This window comes from Akebia trifoliata, chromosome 2, assembly GCF_017979445.1.
Source record: "Akebia trifoliata isolate Shusen 1 chromosome 2, ASM1797944v1, whole genome shotgun sequence".
In the NCBI taxonomy this organism is placed as follows: Eukaryota; Viridiplantae; Streptophyta; class Magnoliopsida; order Ranunculales; family Lardizabalaceae; genus Akebia; species Akebia trifoliata.
The window spans coordinates 14079883-14100541 of record NC_141376.1 but is presented as its reverse complement, the minus strand read 5'-3'; the positions used below and the strand labels follow the sequence as shown (position 1 = coordinate 14100541).

At 29.6% G+C, this 20659-nt stretch overlaps 1 protein-coding gene and 2 pseudogenes across 4 annotated transcripts; all 3 read right to left on the bottom strand.

The window, feature by feature from the left end:
- Positions 1–2404: 2404 nt before the first annotated feature.
- On the bottom strand, positions 2405–6481 carry LOC147409700 (MA3 domain-containing protein). 2 transcript variants are annotated; one of them, XM_086431652.1, is made up of 4 exons: positions 6236–6481; positions 5341–5639; positions 5140–5231; positions 2405–4446 (listed from the first exon to the last, which is right to left on the bottom strand). In XM_086431652.1, the coding sequence occupies exons 2-4, from the start codon at positions 5561–5563 to the stop codon at positions 2611–2613; spliced, it is 2151 nt and encodes a 716-aa protein (XP_086287778.1). In that variant the 5' UTR covers positions 5564–5639; positions 6236–6481; the 3' UTR covers positions 2405–2610. The 2 variants fall into 2 exon arrangements, with proteins under 2 accessions (XP_086287778.1, XP_086287770.1); XM_086431644.1 differs by lacking the exon at positions 6236–6481 and adding an exon at positions 6077–6222.
- Positions 6482–17013: 10532 nt separating this feature from the next.
- On the bottom strand, positions 17014–20357 carry LOC147409698 (chaperone protein ClpB1 pseudogene; annotated as a pseudogene). Of its 2 annotated transcripts, none has more exons than XR_015175295.1 (2): positions 20202–20357; positions 17014–19974 (listed from the first exon to the last, which is right to left on the bottom strand). The product of XR_015175295.1 is annotated as a chaperone protein ClpB1 pseudogene, transcript variant X2 (transcript). The 2 variants fall into 2 exon arrangements; XR_015175294.1 differs by having other exon boundaries at positions 17014–19957.
- LOC147409699 (chaperone protein ClpB1 pseudogene) lies at positions 18776–19942 on the bottom strand (annotated as a pseudogene).
- Positions 20358–20659: the final 302 nt, after the last annotated feature.

Sequence of the window (20659 nt, the reverse complement as noted above, 5' to 3'; positions counted from 1 at the left end):
GTCTTTCCTTCACCTTGATGGCCAAGTTACTTCTAAAGTCGGTTTATTCTTGACTAGGGATGTTTAGGAAAATTCAATTATACTTGTCCTTGACTAGGGATGGAAACGGGGCGGGTTTAGCTAAACCTGACCCGGTCTGACTACAATTGGTTACTATGAACCCGCCCCGAACCTGACTTGAGTCTAATATTTTTGACCCATCCCAACCCTCGAATGATTTCTCTCCATCGACGGGGGTTTCACTATATGAAAACTAGAAAATTCTACAGGAAAATTCAACGGGCTAAGGCCCATGAATTTTAAAAACCTAATTTGATGGCTTAGGACCGTCGTAACTTGTGATGCTCCTAGATTTGATGGCTTAGAGTCGTCGAATTTGTCTCATCCCTGATTTATTTGATGGTTTCGACCCATGGGTAGAAAAAATCGACAATGAAAAATTTGACGCCATGGTCTGTCGAATATGAGATTTTCACTCGTTGTGTTTGAACCTAGGATGTTGAAACTACTTTACACGTGTCTTACCACTTCACTAGGTGTTGTTTCTTGATGATAGATCTAATATATATAAATATAATTGGAGAGAGACAGATATATCAAAATCATTTTCACCCCGAAAAGGGATTGATTTTTCATTTTTACTACCATAGCCATCCCAAAACCATTTAAAAGTAGGAAAAATCAACCCTATAGGGGCAGGGCAGGTGGGCAAAATTGCCATCCCTATTCTTGACCAGAACAAATGTATCCAAAATTTGTCTTTCATTGCTCATTTATCTACTAGACTCCTTTACAACCCTTTGTGATGTTTATATATATATACTAGAGTTCGCCCATGCCAATGACATAGGCATCCGCTTTGAGGTTGAAGGGGTTAAAAATGAAAAAAATTAAAGTTAGAGAGATATTGTTAAAAAAAAAAAATTAAGGTTAAGAGGTAAAAAATGAAAATCAATAAGGTGAGTTACAGATGATACATAATAAAGTTGGGAGAGAGTATAAATGGGTTTGATGATACATAATAAAGTTAAAGGGAGTAAAGAGGAAAGACAAAAAAATAAAATGTAAATAGATAGGATACTTGTCTAATCACAAAAATATAGTTGAGAATATGTTTATCTCCACCTCAAAAAATAAGAAAATGTAACAACTCAGTTGTATTTTATAATATATATATAGGGTGGCGTTCAACAACCAACGTTAGGGAGCCAAAATTTGTCCTATATGATTTCAAAGTTTCAGATTGAGCTGATTTTTTGTGAGGATGATCTCATCATCACCATAAAAACCAGCCCATTCCCGAACTGCTTCGTGTTGGTTCCCGAACGTTGGCTGCCAAATGGGATCGTGTATATATATATATATCTATATCATAAACTCATGATAATACTATAATTGATGACAATTTTGTCACTTAAGAAAGGCATCATTAAAACTATAACTTTCTTTGCTTTGCTCTCGAGTATTACCAAACTGTTTTATTACAATCAGTTGCACACATCTCTCTCATTTTCCATTTTTCTCTTAAAAAAGCAAATTTTATTTTTTATTCAAAAATTTAAAATATCATATTTAGTCAATAATTTGGGTTGCAATAAAATAATACCATTGGAAAAATCTGTTCGAAGTCTTTACAATGCACTTATATTATATTTTATCTAAATATAACATTATTTATATTATCCCTGAAAACTTGATTTCTTATTATTGACTACTATAGGGCTCTGTCAATAGATCAGGTTCATATCGGATTGAACAAAATTGGTATCGATCCCAATAGGGATTTGTTTGGACTGGACCTAATCGGATCTATCATTTTCAAGTCCAGATGCCATCTGATATGAAATTTATAGTTATCTAGTAAATTACAAGATTAATGTGGTTTGGGCGAGGTGGAATAAAATTCCTTTCGACATAATTCAGACTTCGAATGCTGTTTCCAGTTTTCAATGCTAAAAAGAGATCATATTATTAACCATAATCATATGGTTGTGTGAGAGAAGCCACAAGAGATTCCAGAGTTTGATTTTTTTTTTTTTTTTTTTGATTTTGCTTCTATGGTCTATCATTAATGCTTACCAAAATTCCTAAAAATTTCAAGGAAATAGGATCAATAGCCCAAGATATGACCTTTTTTGGGTCTTAAGAATTATACAGATCAATGTAGACTGATAACAGCCATAGTCAGAAGGAATGAATGATTTACAAAGGAAGGAGAAAGAAGAAAGAGAACAGGAAAAGGAAGAACAAGAGATACTCTTCCCCCATTAACTTTGAATCCACACACACACACACACAAATAAAAATAAAAAACCGGAAAAACAAACCCTCTAATTCTCTTACTGTTTAATGATAGTTCATTATAATTCTTGAACCATTTAAGCTTTTAGTAGGTAATAAACAATTAACATCAGAATTTTGTCACCATTACTGATTATGTCTTTTGAGAAAAATAAAAAGAGTAATGTTGGTTCATTGAATATCAGAGCAGTTAAAAAGACTAAATGGAAAGATACCAAAAAAAAAAAAAAATTTGATAAATGAGCAGGAGCTTAACAAAATAAATAGTAAGTTTACCAAATCAATAATGATTTCCAAACCTCAGACTCATCAGCATGAGCCATTCTCGACTACATGTACCGGTCTGCTCGCAGAAAACGATGAATCCAACCACCCTGCAACCTTTGCCCGATCAACAAAACGAATATATTGTTGTTCTGCATCGGGGACATCCAAAGCCAAGTCATCAAGAGAGTCCATCACTCTCCCAAAACCTTTCATCATTTGGTTCATTGTGATAAGTCCAACTGAGAAACATGCCCCAAGCAAAACCCACAACCTATCATTCTTCTTTTCCATAGCTGCCACCAATGCCTTCTTCACAACCTCGTGATGGAAAAATGGCATTCCAAGTTCTTTTATGCAACGAAAGGCTTCTCGTACCTCTCCTCCTGATTCATACTCCTCTAATAGCTTTTCTATCTTGTCTTTGACATCCTCGATTGCCCATCCTGGCCTACTACTTCCCCCACTACCACCACCCCAACACCTTAATATTCGTTCACCAGAAAGACGAGCCCGAAGCAACGACCGTGCAATTTTGAGAACTTTGTTCCCAATCGAGTCTTGCCCCGTGCATTGGCTTCCAATCTCCTCCAAATGTTGTGGGGTCAAGACTTCGTCCACTACTGCTCTAGCTAAAAACATAGCAAGATCATCAACGACAGCTGGAATGTCTAAGGCGGTGTCCTCTGCTGTCTCAATTAACATGACGAAACCATTTACAATGCCCTCCGAGGGAAAAGATAAAGATGTCAACAACACAGAAGTCATTTCTTTCTCTCTATTCTTCCGATCCATTGCCATAGTTATCAGTTTCTTCACAAAAATAGCATTTAATTCGGAGGAAGAGCTACTGTTCTCCGATTCTAAACTACAAATCACTTCTAAAATATCACCTGTCAAGAAATATTCCTGAATAATTGATTGAATCTTGATCTTGAAAAGTCTTGCGGTGTTATCTTCTAATCGTTGCTCTTGTTGGAAGGCAAGTGACTTCAGAGATGAAGCACACAACCATCCCTCTGATGCTGCCTTGGAGATCAATGACTGCAAAATCTCTCTTGCACTCAGTATATCGAGTGATAAGTCTTCAACGGTGTCAACTAACCGACCAAATCCCTTTGTTATTTGACTCGAATTAATAAAACCTTCTTCTGAAGCTTCCTTCAATAAATCGAGAAGCCGGTCTTCCAGCATCCGTCTTTCCATAGCCATTATGAGAGCTCTCTTGACTATCTCATGATGGAAAAAAGGGACTTTTAAATCCTTGATGCATCTAAAAGCCTCCATCTTATCCCCACTCACGACATATTCTACGAGTAAATTATTAATCTTAGCCTTCACGTCATCAACCGTTTTATTCTTGCTTCCGCCCCACTTGCGCTCAATAATCTCCGCATGCAGCGGAGCTGATAAATAACCCTTCTCAGCTCTTGTTATTACTTCAAATCCTTTTGAATCCTTAGACAACGATGCTATTTGCTTGGTTAAGAATGCTGGAGGAAGTATGTCATCAACCACAGCCCGGGCTACGAACAGAGCAAGAATGTCTACCATGTCGGGTATATCTACAATTAAGTCATCAGCTGCTTCAACCAACTTACTGAAGCCTTTGTAAACTTGTGGGGGTTCGATCACGTTAGCATAAAGTGTAGATAATAGAACAGCTGCCATTTCTTTCTCTTTGTCATGCCTATCCATCGCCATAGAAAGGAGCTTCTTAACAAAATAATAGTTATAGCTTGTATTGCCAAGTTCCCTTAATTCATTTGCGGTTGATTCAACATCATCCGTAGCAAAATATTCCTCCACTATTATCGTTGCCTTCTTTTTGTACTCTTCAAAAGCTCCTATTGATTTGCTTGAATTTAATTGACTATTTTCCTGAAAGTAGCACAAAACAATGTTTTGGAAAATGTGAGGCAAATATGAGGCATTTTGCCTCCGTGATGTAAGATCCTCAATTTTTTTTTTCACAAAAATTATAATAATGTTAAACAAATAAATCAACCATAAGAAGAAGAAAAGAAGAAGTTAGGATGATTGTTTGTGATGATTTATGTCGCACCCATTAAGCAAAAGAAATCATTTTGAAGGCCATTAGTAATTACTCATCTATCGTATTTTCTTTTTACGAGTTTAAATTCAATAATTTATTGCTAATTGGTCATCATCCACTATTGGTTGAATGAACAAGTAAAAAAGGTCAATTAAAGTAACACTGAGTATCATCATGGGTCGATAACTACTTTGATATCCATCAAAAAAAATTTCCGTACCAATATATACATTTAGTCACATGGAAACATTTCTAAATGAAGCACGCAACACTATGAAAGATTTATAATTATAAAGGGAAGGAAGAACATGATCTAAATCATTTTACTTTGGTATATTAGATAAATATGGGAAATGTTTTTGGAAATAATTGAATAAAACTTCAAAAGAAATTATATTTTTTGGTTCAACAAGGCATAAACCTCATGTCTTACACAGGGTTTTTAAACAATGCTAGAAAAATAAGAACTCAAACTGGGTTTTGTAGGTTATATTGGTTGCAAGGTATTAACTATATACCTCGTTACAATCGTAGTTCGGATCATTCGAGTCGACAAACTCACTCCCTGTGTCAAGTAACCCTCCCCAGGTGCCTTTCCCACCAGAACCACCTGTGAAAATATTGGAACAAACATTTATATCTAAACAAAACAAGGTCATTGAGGATTTGTTGATCTAGATGTGAATTATACCAACTAAAAAAGGTGGTCTAATGTTTACCCTTCTTAGGACGACCATCTCTCCCTGAATGTGAATGCCTATCACGTTTGATCGGACTTCCCTTACTCAATCCATGCTTACCGTGAGGAGATTTTGGGGATCTTGGAGACTTTGGGAGAAGGGTTATCTTCGATGTGGAAACAGATATTGGATCCGTGTTGTCAAAAGAGAATTCGATTTGTTCCAAATGCTCTTCAGATACTGACTCCTCATTAAACTCCATCACACAACAAAGATTCCACAACTAGATCACTGCTTCCAATGATGCCAAAGAGGAGAATACCATGCTTGGGCGATGACTAATGCGAGAAAAACACAATCAGAAAACTTTCAAGTTTTCCTTAACAACAACATCTCCATGGAAAATAAAAAATGTTTCGATTCCAAACAGTTTTCTCTGCTTAATTTCCTATTCCTTTAGGTAGAACCTCATCAACATTGAAAACAAACAAAATTAAAGTAAGTGAAGTAAATAAATGTGGAAAAATAAGAATCCCTTGTTAAAATTAAATAGTAAAACACCAATGGGAGTTTCATTTGCTTATTAAAATTAGATTAGAACGGAAAATTAAACTGAAATAAAGAAAATCATTGAGATTGGATTAAAAAGATCAATGAGAAATCCATAAAACTCTGTATTTTCATTCTCTTCAAAGATCTAATTAACGGGTAGTAGCAGATGAATTAAAGAACAAATAATTAGCAATTAAGAATTCAATCTAAGGAGAAATCAAACCTGAAAATGAGAAATGATTAGAAGTTGCAGAGATCAAGAATTAGAGAGAGAGAGAGAGAGTTTTCTCTCAGATCATAACAGGAAAGTCCAGGAAATCCGTGAGTCAAACAACTGAATTTTTAACGGTTGTCCTAAAGATGGTGTCTAATAAACACGTACCTAAAAATGATGATGTCAGCCTCAAGAGTACATTCTCCTTAGAATCCACACAGTTCTATGACGGAGGATGATCTCCCTGATTGTATTGGATTTAGATTAATTCGATATCAAAATCTCACCGTTGATCTTGGATTTAGATTAATTCGATTAATCATGTAAGAATTTTAGTTTTTGTAAATAACTAGTGGGCCCTACACATGCGATGCATGTGCAAGCTGTATGATCCAAAATTCAAATAGAAAAATAATGAATGAAATAAAATAGAAATATGTAAAGATATTATATATTATTCTTGTATAAAACATAACTCTAATGGAGGAATGATGTTAATCAAAATAGCATATTTGCTTAATTATGTAAATAAAAGTTGGAATGAAAAAAAAATTTAATAGTTGTTAAAATATAATTTTTTTAAAAAGAAAGCGTGTCTTTTGTTTTGAATATGCTTAAGTAGGAAATACAAAAGTTATTTTTTTTAATATAATAATTGATGTAAATTTATTTTTTTAATTTATTATTTAATATTTAAAAAGAAAACATAATCATTGTTAAAATTAAATTTTAATTAATTTTTTTATAAAAATCACATACATATCTTCAATTTACTTACTTTTAACAATATTAATATTTGAAATATTTGTAAATGTAATAATTATTAAAATTTAATATTTAATTAATTTAAAAAAATACATCCATAATAGAATTAATATTTAAAAATATTTATTAATCTAATAATTTTTAAAATTTTAATTTTTAATTATTAAAAATATTTATTACTTTTTTATGGACGGTTAAAACTCAGGAAGAAAGTGTGTACTGTGATTCTTCAAAAAAGATTTATAGGCATGAGATTAGTTTTCAACAAAAAGTATTTAAGGTCCCTTCTTAAATATATATTAAATCAAATGATCTTCTTGTTCAAAAAATAGATAGTGATTATTCAAAAAAGATTTATAGGCATGAGATTACCTTCAAACAAAAACAGAATGTCTTGAGGGTCCCTCTCAAAGACAAATTCAATAAAATGATTTTCTTATTCAAAAAATAGAGAGTACCTAGTTCAGAGGAGTAACTTCTTGATGCCTTTGATTAATCCAAAATAACAAATTTTTGTCATCTTGCAAGAATCCAAAGATATATGAGAAAAAAAGATTTTTGAATATAATGATTTTTAGGTAAGATTTATTAGAGAAAAGAAGAAGAAGAAACATGATCGAATATAAAGAGGAAAGGAGGCGACGTTTTGGAGAAGAATTGTTAGTCATGAGAATTATAGTCAATATTAATATATTAACAAAAAAAATATTTAAAATATATATATGGGTGGGTTTTCGTAGACACATAAAGCTACAACGCTTTGTCTTATATGATTAAAAAGATTCATAATAGGCTGATTTTTTGTGAGGATGATCTCTATGGTGAGGTGATCATCCTTGCAAAAAATCATCCCATTCTAAAACTTCTAACCCCATCAAAAGTGATTTACAAAAATTGGACGGTTTAAAATTTTCAACTTGTAACCATGGGACTAGAAGTTTCAAAATAATTTTTAATATTAAATTAAACTTTTAAAAGAAAATCATGTTCATATCTTGAATTTTATAATTTTTAACAACATTATCATTTAAAAATATTTGTTAATATTTAGTTGTTAATAATTTAATTTTTATAAATAGAAAATGCAAAAAGGTGTAAATATAATAATTGTTAAAATTTAATATTAAATTAATTTTTTAAAAGAAAATCATGTTTCGTATCTTCAATTTTTTTATTTTTAACAACATTACCATTAAAAATATTTTTTTAATAATTTAATTTTTAATTATTTTTATAAATAGAAAACTTAAAAATGTTTTTATATAATAATCGTTAAAAATATAATTTTTAATTAATTATTAAAATAAAGATACTTACTTACATCATTTTGAAGAGACATGTTTAAAGTGATCATCAAAAAAAGATTTTTCAATATAATAATTGTTAGAAAAATATTTTTTAATTAATTTTTTAAAAATAAAATACAAATAATTTTTTAATTAATTATTTGTTACTATAATAATTGTTAAAATTTAATATTAAATTAAATTTTTAAAGGAAAATCATGTTCGTTCATATCTTCAATTTTTTATTTTTAGCAACATTGCAATTAAAAAAAATTTGTTAATATTTAATTGTAATTATTATTAGAAAAATATTTTTTAATTAAATTTAAAATTATTTGTTACTGTAATAATTGTTAAAATTTAATGTTCAATTAATTTTTTAAGAAAAATCATGTTTATATCTTAAATTTTTTTTATTTTTAACAACATTAAAATATTTGTTAATATTTAATTGTTATCTATTTAATTTTTAATTATTTTTTTATAAATAGACAATAAAAAAATGTAAATATAATAATTGTCAAAATTTAATATTAAATTGATTTTTTAGTGGAAATCATGTTCATATCTTCAAAAAAAATTTTTTTTTGAAAGTTTTAACAATATTACAATTTAAAAATATTTTTTAATATTTAATTATTAATAATTTAATTTTTAATTATTTTTTGGTGTAAATATAATAATTGTTAAAAAATATAATTTTCAATTAATTATTTAAAAATAAATAATAAGAAAATTACTTACACCATTTTGAAAAGACGTGGGATAGAGTTAATTTCTATTTATTGTTTATTGTTTAAATTAAAAATTAAATATGATACATAGTCTTTTTTAAAGTTAATTTCTATTTATTTTGTAAATTAAAAAAAACATGGTATAGAGTTAATTTTTATTTATTTATTAGAATTAATTAATTTTATAGAATAGTATAAGGACTTTGGGAGAAGGGTTATCTTCGATGTGGAAACAGATATTGGATCCGTGTTGTCAAAAAAGAATTCGATTTGTTCCAAATGCTCTTCGGATACTGACTCATCATTAAACTCCATCACACAACAAAGATTCCACAACTAGATCACTGCTTCCAATGATGCCAAAGTGGAAAATACCATGCTTGGGCGATGACTAATGCGAGAAAAACACAATCAGAAAACTTTCAAGTTTTCCTTAACAACAACATCTCAATGAAAAATAAAAAATATTTCGATTCTAAACAGTTTTCTCTGCGTAATTTCCTATTCCTTTGGGTAGAACCTCATCAACATTGAAAACAAGCAAAATTAAAGTAAGTGAAATAAATAAATGTGGAAAAATAAGAATCCCTTGTTAGAATTAAATAGTAAAACACCAATGGGAGTTTCATTTGCTTATTAAAATTAGATTAGAACGGAAAATTAAACTGAAATAAAGAAAATCATTGAGATTGGATTAAAAAGATCAATGAGAAATCCATAAAAACTCTATATTTTCATTCTCTTCAAAGATCTAATTAACGGGTAGTAGCAGATGAATTAAAGAACAAATAATTAGCAATTAAGAATTCAATCTAAGGGGAAATCAAACCTGAAAATGAGAAACGATTAGAAGTTGCAGAGATCAAGAATTAGAGAGAGAGAGAGAGATAGAGTTTTTTCTCAGATCATAACAGGAAAGTCCAGGAAATCCGTGAGTCAAACAACTGAATTTTTAACGGTTGTCCTAAAGATGGTGTCTAATAAACACGTACCTAAAAATGATGATGTCAGCCTCAAGAGTACATTCTCCTTAGAATCCAAACGGTTCTATGACGGAGGATGATCTCCCTGATTGTATTGGATTTAGATTAATTCGAGATCAAAATCTCACCGTTGATCTTGGATTTAGATTAATTCGATTAATCATGTAAGAATTTTAGTTTTTGTAAATAACTAGTGGGCCCTACACATACGATGCATGTGCAAGTTGTATGATCCAAAATTCAAATAGAAAAATAATGAATGAAATAAAATAGAAATATGTAAAGATATTATATATTATTCTTGTATAAAACATAAATCTAATGGAGGAATGATGTTAATCAAAATAGCATATTTGCTTAATTATGGAAATAAAAGTTGGAATGAAAAAAAAATTTAATAGTTGTTAAAATATAATTTTTTTAAAAAGAAAGCGTGTCTTTTGTTTTGAAGATGCTTAAGTAGGAAATACAAAATTTATTTTTTTAATATAATAATTGATGTAAATTATTTTTTTAATTTATTATTTAATATTTAAAAAGAAAACATAATCATTGTTAAAATTAAATTTTTATATTAATTTTTTTATAAAAATCACATACATATCTTCAATTTTTTTATTTTTAGCAACATTACAATTTAAAAAATTTGTTAATATTTAATTGTAATTATTATTAGAAAAATATTTTTTAATTAAATTTAAAATTATTTGTTACTGTAATAATTGTTAAAATTTAATGTTAAATTAATTTTTTAAGAAAAATCATGTTTATATCTTTAATTTTTTTTATTTTTAACAACATTAAAATATTTGTTAATATTTAATTGTTATGTATTTAATTTTTAATTATTTTTTTATAAATAGAAAACAAAAAAAATGTAAATATAATAATTGTCAAAATTTAATATTAAATTGATTTTTTAGTGGAAATCATGTTCATATCTTCAATTTTTTTTTAAAAGTTTGAACAATATTACAATTTAAAAATATTTTTTAATATTTAATTATTAATAATTTAATTTTTAATTATTTTTTGGTGTAAATATAATAATTGTTAAAAAATATAATTTTCAATTAATTATTAAAAATAAATAATAAGAAAATTACTTACACCATTTTGAAAATACGTGGGATAGAGTTAATTTCTATTTATTGTTTATTGTTTAAATTAAAAATTAAATAGGATACATAGTCTTATTTAAAGTTAATTTCTATTTATTTTGTAAATTAAAAAAAACATGGTATAGAGTTAATTTTTATTTATTTATTAGAATTAATTAATTTTATAGAATAGTATAAGGACTTTGGGAGAAGGGTTATCTTCGATGTGGAAACAGATATTGGATCCGTGTTGTCAAAAGAGAATTCGATTTGTTCCAAATGCTCTTCGAATACTGACTCCTCATTAAACTCCATCACACAACAAAGATTTCACAACTAGATCACTGCTTCCAATGATGCCAAAGAGGAGAATACCATGCTTGGACGATGACTAATGCGAGAAAAACACAATCAGAAAACTTTCAAGTTTTCCTTAACAACAACATCTCCATGGAAAATAAAAAATGTTTCGATTCCAAACAGTTTTCTCTGCTTAATTTCCTATTCCTTTGGGTAGAACCTCATCAACATTGAAAACAAACAAAATTAAAGTAAATGAAGTAAATAAATGTGAAAAAATAAGAATCCCTTGTTAGAATTAAATAGTAAAACACCAATGGGAGTTTCATTTGCTTATTAAAATTAGATTAGAACTGAAAATTAAACTGAAATAAAGAAAATCATTGAGATTGGATTAAAAAGATCAATGAGAAATCCATAAAAACTCTGTATTTTCATTCTCTTTGAAGATCTAATTAACGGGTAGTAGCAGATGAATTAAAGAACAAATAATTAGCAATTAAGAATTCAATCTAAGGAGAAATCAAACCTGAAAATGAGAAACGATTAGAAGTTGCAGAGATCAAGAATTAGAGAGAGAGAGAGAGAGAGTTTTCTCTCAAATCATAACAGGAAAGTCCAGGAAATCCGTGAGTCAAACAACTGAATTTTTAACGGTTGTCCTAAAGATGGTGTCTAATAAACACGTACCTAAAAATGATGATGTCAGCCTCAAGAGTACATTCTCCTTAGAATCCACACGGTTCTATGACGGAGGATGATCTCCCTGATTGTATTGGATTTAGATTAATTCGAGATCAAAATCTCACCGTTGATCCTGGATTTAGATTAATTCGATTAATCATTTAAGAATTGTGCTTTTTGTAAATAACTAGTGGGCCCTACAAATGCGATGCATGTGCAAGCTGTATGATCCAAAATTCAAATAGAAAAATAATGAATGAAATAAAATAGAAATATGTAAAGATATTATATATTGTTCTTGTCTAAAACATAACTCTAATGAAGGAATGATGTTAATCAAAATAGCATATTTGCTTAATTATTGAAATAAAATGAAAAAAATATTTAATAATTGTTAAAATATAATTTTTTTAAAAAGAAAGCGTGTCTTTTGTTTTGATGTTGCTTAAGTAGGAAATACAAAAAGTTATTTTTTTTAATATAATAATTAGTATAAATTTATTTTTTTAATTAATTATTTAATATTTAAAAAGAAAGCATAATCATTGTTAAAATTAAATTTTAATTAATTTTTTTATAAAAATCACATACATATCTTCAATTTCCTTACTTTTAACAATATTAATATTTGTAAATATAATAATTATTAAAATTTAATATTTAATTAATTTAAAAAAAATACATCCATAATAGAATTAATATTTATTAATCTAATAATTTTTAAAATTTTAATTTTTAATTATTAAAAATATTTATTACTTTTTTATGGACACAAGAAAATAGAAGGTTAAAACTTAGGAAGAAAGTTTGTACTGTGATTCTTCAAAAAAGATTTATAGGCATGAGATTAGTTTTCAAGAAAAAGTATTTAGGGTCCCTTCTTAAACATAGATTAAATCAAATGATTTTCTTGTTCAAAAAATAGATAGTGATTATTCAAAAAAGATTTATAGGCATGAGATTACCTTCAAACAAAAACAGAATGTCTTGAGGGTCCCTCTCAAAGACAAATTCAATAAAATGATTTTCTTATTCAAAAAATAGAGAGTACCTAGTTCAGAAGAGTAACTTCTTGATGCCTTTTATTAAACCAAAATAACAACATTTTGTCATCTTGCAAGAATCCAAAGATATATGAGAAAAAAAGATTTTCAAATATAATGATTTTTAGGTAAGATTTATTAGAGAAAAGAAGAAGAAGAAACATGATCGAATATAAAGAGGAAAGGAAGCGACGTTTTGGAGAAGCATTGTGAGTCATGAGAATTATTGTCAATATTAATATGTTAACAAAAAAATATTTAAAATATATATATGGGTGGGTTTCGTAGACACAAAAGCAACAACGCTTTGTCTTATATGGTTAAAAAGATTCAAAATAGGCTGATTTTTTGTGAGGATGATCTCTATGGTGAGGTGATCATCCTTGCAAAAAATCATCCCATTCCAAAACTTCTAACCCTATCAAAAGTGATTTACAAAAATTGGACGGTCTAAAATTTTTCAACTTGTAACCATGGGGCTAGAAGTTTCATAATAGACTGATTTTTGGCAAGGATGATCTCCTCACCATAGAGATCATTCTCACAAAAATCAGCCCATTCCAAACACTTTTGCCCATATAAGACAAAACACATTGTACTTTATAAGTAGCTTTATGTGTATATATATAATATTTTTTAATATAATAATTGTTAAAAAAATATTTTTTATTAAATTTAAAATTATTTGTTACTATAATAATTGTTAAATTTTAATATTAAATTAAATTTTTAAAAGAAAATCATGTTCATATCTTGAATTTTATAATTTTTAGCAACATTATCATTTAAAAATATTTGTTACTATTTAATTGTTAATAATTTAATTTTTATAAATAGAATGCAAAAAGGTGTAAATATAATAATTGTTAAAATTTAATATTAAATTAATTTTTTAAAAGAAAATCATGTTCATATCTTCAATTTTTTTATTTTTAACAACATTACCATTTAAAAATATTTTTTAATAATTTAATTTTTAATTATTTTTATAAATAGAAAAATTAAAATTTTTTTTATATAATAATCGTTAAAAATATAATTTTTAATTAATTATTAAAATAAAGAAACTTACTTACATCATTTTGAAGAGACATGTTTAAAGTGAACATCAAAAAAAGATTTTTCAATATAATAATTGTTAGAAAAATATTTTTTAATTAATTTTTTAAAAATAAAATGCAATTAATTTTTTAATTAATTATTTGTTATTATAATAATTGTTAAAATTTAATATTAATTAATTTTTTAAAGGAAAATCATGTTCGTTCATATCTTCAATTTTTTTATTTTTAGCAACATTGCAATTTTAAAAAAAAATTAATATTTAATTGTAATTATTATTATAAAAATATTTTTTAATTAAATTTAAAATTATTTGTTATTGTAATAATTGTTAAAATTTAATGTTAAATTAATTTTTTAAGAAAAATCATGTTTATATCTTTAATTTTTTTTTAACAACATTAAAATATTTGTTAATATTTAATTGTTATCTATTTAATTTTTAATTATTTTTGTATAAATAGAAAACAAAAAAAATGTAAATATAATAATTGTCAAAATTTAATATTAAATTGATTTTTTAGAGGAAATCATGTTCATATCTTCAAATTTTTTTTGAAAATTTTAACAATATTACAATTTAAAAATATTTGTTAATATTTAATTATTAATAATTTAATTTTTAATTATTTTTTGATGTAAATATAATAATTGTTAAAAAATATAATTTTCAATTAATTATTTAAAAATAAATAATAAGAAAATTACTTACACCATTTTGAAAAGACGTGGGATAGAGTTAATTTCTATTTATTGTTTATTGTTTAAATTAAAATTTAAATAGGATACATAGTCTTATTTAAAGTTAATTTCTATTTATTTTGTAAATTTAAAAAAACATGGTGTAGAGTTAATTTTTATTTATTTATTAGAATTAATAAATAATTTTTTTTAAATATTAACATACTTTTTATTTTTTTTAAATATAAGAAAAACGTGGTATAGAATCCAATCGAACGATAATTTCTATTTATTTTTAAATTAAATAAATTGTGGATGGAGTCCTATTTGGCATCAATTTCTATTTTTTTAATTAAAAAAATTAGCGAAATAGAATAGTATAAGGAGTTAATTTTTATTTATTTTTTGAAATTAAAAAAAATTAATTTTTAAAAATTAATGAACCAAAGCTATTGCTTTTTTAAAATCTAAGCAAAGATTAATATTTAATATTTTAAAATATAATTTTAATTTTTTTTCTAATATAAGAAAAACTGCCATAGAATCCTACATGACATTATTTTCTATTTATTTTTAAAATTTAAAAAAGACAATAATGGGATATAGTCCTAGACGTTAATTTCTATTTATTTTGTAAATGAAAAACAAATATAGAATAGAATCGAGAGTTAATTTCTATTTATTTTTTAAATTAAAAATAAATTTTTTTAATATTGACATAAATTTTAATTTTTTTAATATAAGAAAAACATGAGATAAAATTCTATTTGGAGTTAAAGTCCTACTTTACATTGATTTAGTAGAATATAATCCTACTTTGAGTTAATTTCTATTATTATTATTATTTTAAAATTTTATTTTTAATTGATTTGTTTTTAAATATTGGTGTACAAAAATGTATTTGCTTTTAAGATAATTTGTTATAATTTAATAATAATTTAATTTTTTAATTATATTTTATTAATAGAAAAAGTAAAAAAGTATAAATATAATAATTGTCAAAAATATAATCTTTAATTAATTATTTAAAAAATAATAATTAGAAAATTAGTTACACTGTTTTGAAAAGACATGTTTGAATATCAAAAAAAGATTTTTTAATATAATATTTGTTAGAAAATATTTTTTAATTAATTTTTTAAAAATAAAACGTAATTAATTATTTGTTACTATAATAATTATTAAAAATGTGTAAATATAATAATTAATTATTTGAAGAGACGTATGAGTATTATTTATAAATAAATTTATAAATAAAAAAAAGTAAAAAAATGCAAATATAATAATTAATTTTTTAATTAATTATTTGAAATACTTGTCTGTTTAAAGTGAACATCAAATTTTTTTTAATATAATAATTATTAGAAAAATATTTTTTAATTAATTAAAAAAAAATAAAACGTAAAAAGATTAATTTACTTTTTAGAGGTGGAGGATTTTTCAAAATTTTAATTTAGAAAATAAAATAAAATAAAATTCTTACTCTCTAATTTAGAGAGATTTAATTGGCGAACCAACTTTTACTCACAAAGTACCAATCCTTTTGAAATTAAAATTGATATTTACATATAGTTTTTGTGTGTTATTAGAAGCTCTCAAAATTTAAAATACAATAAAATTGATTTTTCCAACATAAAACTTTTGGAAATGCCCCACTTAAAAATAACTCCAATTGGTTCTAGACAAGTTAAGACCCATTGATTTTTGATTTTTTATTTTTATAACCGGGTGTCCGGACACATTTGATTAGGGAGTCAAGGCCGAAGGCAAGGCATATAATTCCCTCCCCCGGCATGCGTAACATCTGCACATCACACACACCAGGTAAGTGAGAGTAACCTTGCAGGTGGCCCTGAGAAAATATTACTTATACTAGATATCGAACACAACCTATAGACTCACTGCTTAAGGGATCCAAAATTGCCATTGAGCCACCCTCTCAGGGTTGTTAAGACCCATTGATGTTTCCTGACTCAGTCACAAATTAGGGGGAAGGCAGGTTTTGAACCCATCATGATATCAACACTCACTGAATTTAAGCAACCAACTTACCAAGTTAGCACCTTTTTGTGATTCTTGCTTATCACCCATAAGACAAAATTGCTCCATATGAAGATTACAGGGTGGAACAAGGATCAGAAAAAGACTAATAGACTATCACGTCGAACCCCAAGTGTCATTAATCTATTGAAATGTTCCTTCCGTAACACCACTTCTGATCAAAATAAATGACAGATTAACAAAAAAGTCTATAAACCCAACAAGCAATTAGAGAAACGATTAATCAAGAAAACAAGTCTCTAAGAAGTACATTAATCATTTCTTGACATTAGATCATCAAAAAGTCTACACATTTTCATTTCCACTCAAAACAGACAGCAAGTCAACAATGGCAAACAATTTAAAAAACACCAACACTTGTTAACATCATCCACCACATTCAGCAGACACACCATTTAACATTCTTAACAATCAAACCTCCTCATTAGCCCCTCCATTCTCACATTCACTCCATCTCCTCTTCATCATCAATTTCCTCTATCTTCATCCTCTTCACTGCCTGTGCAGCATCATTCCTTGCACCACCACTTGGTATCTCTATCAGAATATCAGACTTCTTCCCTGTACTTGCATTAACAAGGCCTCCATTCTTCTCCACCCCGTACACAAGTTCCTCACCACCCATAGCTGCATCAATATAAACCGTGGAGTTCTCATCAATCTCCTCCTTCACAAGCATCTTCGACAACTCCGTCACCACCTTCTTCTCTAACCATCTCCTTATTGGCCTTGCACCATAAGCAGGATCATAACTTTTCGCAAGCACAATGTCCAATGCAGAATCCGACACCGCTAAAGCAATGCCCCTCTCAGCCAAACGACTCGCAACATCCTTCATTTGAAGCCTAGCAACCTTCCTCAGTTGCTCATGAGAAAGAGGATCAAACACTACAATCTCATCGAGACGATTGACCAATTCAGGCCTAAAATGCCTCCTTACCTCTTGCATCACTTGCTCTCTAGCACTCTGCATCGAAATTTTACCCATTAATCCGCCGAGAAGATGCTCTGCTCCAAGATTAGATGTCATAATTATAACTGTGTTAGTGAAGTCTACTGTCCGTCCTTGGCCGTCGGTTAGTCTACCATCATCAAGAACTTGAAGGAGAGTGTTGAAGACAGCAATGTGGGCTTTCTCAACTTCATCGAACAAAACAACACTATAAGGCCTCCGCCTCACGGCCTCCGTGAGCTGCCCACCTTCTTCATGGCCAACGTACCCTGGAGGAGCACCAATTAATCTTGAAACCGAGTGTTGTTCCATGTACTCTGACATGTCAATTCTCACCAAAAGGTTTTCATCATCAAAGAGTTGCTCGGCGAGAGCCTTAGCAAGCTCGGTCTTACCAACACCAGTTGGACCCAAGAAGAGGAAGGATCCCATTGGCTGTTGGGGACGGCTTAGACCGGCCCTCGACCTCAACACAGCCTCCGCCACTGCATTAACTGCTTCATCTTGTCCTACTACTCTTTTATGCAACCTCTCAGCGAGCCCTATCAGTCTCTCCTTATCATTCTGTCCAAGCCTCGTGACAGGAATGCCAGTCCATCGGCTCACCACTTCGGCAATCTGATCAGGTCCAACGGTCTCCGTAAGCATTAAGTTCTCATCGGTGCTACCTTCAAGCTTTGCTATTGCAGATTCTATCTCTTGAATAGCTCCATATCGCAAATCAGCAACTCTAGCCAAATCCATTCTTCTTTCGGCCTCTTGTAAGGTAAATAGAAGCTCCTCGCGCCTCTTCTTCAATCGGCGAATTTCATCTACCCGCTCTTTCTCCTTCCGGTATTTCATCATTAAGGGCTGCAATTTATCCCTCAAATCATCCAACTCTTTCCAAACTTCAACCAGTCGGGCTTTGCTTGCTTTGTCCTTCTCTTTCTCAAGAGCATGGAGTTCAACTTCCAATTGAATTCTCTTTCTTTCAAGGTTATCTATCTCTTCTGGCTGGCTATCAAGCTGGACTCTAACATTTGCACAAGCTTCATCGACCAAATCAATTGCCTTATCAGGTAGGTGACGACCGGTTATATAACGGCTGGATAGCTGAGCAGCAATAACAAGCTCGGTCTTGAATTCTTACACCATGATGACCTTCGTATCTCTCCTTCAATCCACGAAGTATGCTTATCGTATCCGGAACACTAGGCTCGGCAACATAAACTTGCTGGAACCTTCTCTCGAAAGCGGCATCTTTCTCCACGTACTTCCTATACTCCTCAAGTGTAGTGGCACCAATACATCGAAGTTGGCCTCGGGCAAGCATTGGTTTTAACAAGTTAGCTGCATCCATGGATCCCTCGGTTCGACCAGCTCCAAGAACCAGATGGATCTCATCAATAAAGAGAATCACCTTTCCTTCAGCCTCTTCAACTTCTTTTAATACAGATTTTAGCCTTTCCTCAAATTCTCCTCTGTATTTGGCACCAGCAACCAAAGCACCCATGTCCAAGGCCACAAGCCTCACATCAGATAGATTACTTGGGACATCTCCCCTCACGATCCTTTGAGCAAGACCTTCAACCACGGCGGTCTTACCCACACCAGGTTCTCCAATAAGAACCGGATTGTTTTTGGTTCTCCTCGAAAGAACCCTTATAACCCTACGAATTTCTTCGTCTCGCCCAATGACAGGATCTAGTTTCGCCGCTTGCTCGACAAGGTCACGCCCATAAGTCTTCAATGCCTGGAAGTTAGAATCACCAGAGGCACTCTCCACCTTTTTTCCTTCCTTCCCTCGAAGTTTCTCGACCTCCGATTTTACTCTTGATGCACTGACTCCTGCCTCTTTGAGAAGATCCCCAATTTGAGAATCCTCAAGGAGGCCAAGGATCAATTGGTCTACAGCGAGATGGGTATCTCCACGAGATTTTTGTGAAGATTGAGCTCTTCTGATCACCTTAATCAGAGAAGTATTGGCCGGGACTTGATCAGGAGGAGGATGTTGAGAGGGGATTTTCTTAATTGCTTGATTGAGGACTCGCTCGAACGAGTTTGCAGCCTCATCTCCACCACCAGCATTCGAAATCGCTTGGCGGAGAATGCCATTAGGTTCAGAGATCAACACAAGAGCAATGTGAATTGGAGTGAGTTGTGCATGGCCTGAGTTCAATGCGAGTTCATGAGCTCCAACAAGAGCTTCGTTTGTTTTGTGAGTGAACTTATCAGGATTCATAATTGCTTCTTATTTCTGCAAAGAATTAAAGCCTAGAAAGAACAAAAAAACGAGAATCAGAACCAGAGCTTCTAACCCAAATGATTTCTTTGAAAGACACAAAAAAAAAAAAAAAAAATTAGGGGTGTAGCAAATCAAAAATGGGGTTCTCGTCACGATTAAGAGAGACACAAAAAGAATTGTAATAAAAGAAACCAGAGAATACTAACAGTTTGATGGAAAATGACGAACAATAAGAGAATGGAATCAAACAATGTACCTTTTAACAGAGACTTTTTTTTTTATTCCCTGACACGTGCGTTTAATTTGATTGAATTATGGATTTTATCACTTGTTTTCCTTCTTCTCTGTGATACAGGCGTTGGAAGAGAGTCCGTTTTAATATATAGAGGGAAGAGTGAAGCGTCGCGAAGGAGAAGAAGAAAGAAGGTGAGAGAGTGTCGGGACTCTGGACAGTCTGGAGCCGTCTAGATCTTACTAGAAAATTCTCATCCTCCTGAGTCATCCAGAATACACAACACGTGGAAATGACTTTTCCTTTACGATACCATAATTCTTAAAATTTTAAAAATGGTAAAATGACGAATATAACCTTCGCGATTTTTATTCTGTACACCCACACCCACACCCACACCTACACCTACACCTACACCCGCGTCAAAAGCTTAGGCCCCGTTTGATTCAGGTGCCTGAATTTGCTGTCAGCTTTTGTTGTTA

What these genes read in the sequence shown, in the direction of transcription:
- LOC147409700 (XM_086431652.1), bottom strand. Translation starts at nt 5,563, where the DNA reads ATGGAGTTTAATGAGGAGTCAGTATCTGAAGAGCATTTGGAACAAATC. An exon ending in AGATGGTCGTCCTAAGAAGG is followed by an intron (nt 5,232 to 5,340) that starts GTAAACATTAGA and finishes ATATTTTCACAG; the next exon opens with GTGGTTCTGGTGGGAAAGGC. An exon ending in CGAACTACGATTGTAACGAG is followed by an intron (nt 4,447 to 5,139) that starts GTATATAGTTAA and finishes TGCTACTTTCAG; the next exon opens with GAAAATAGTCAATTAAATTC.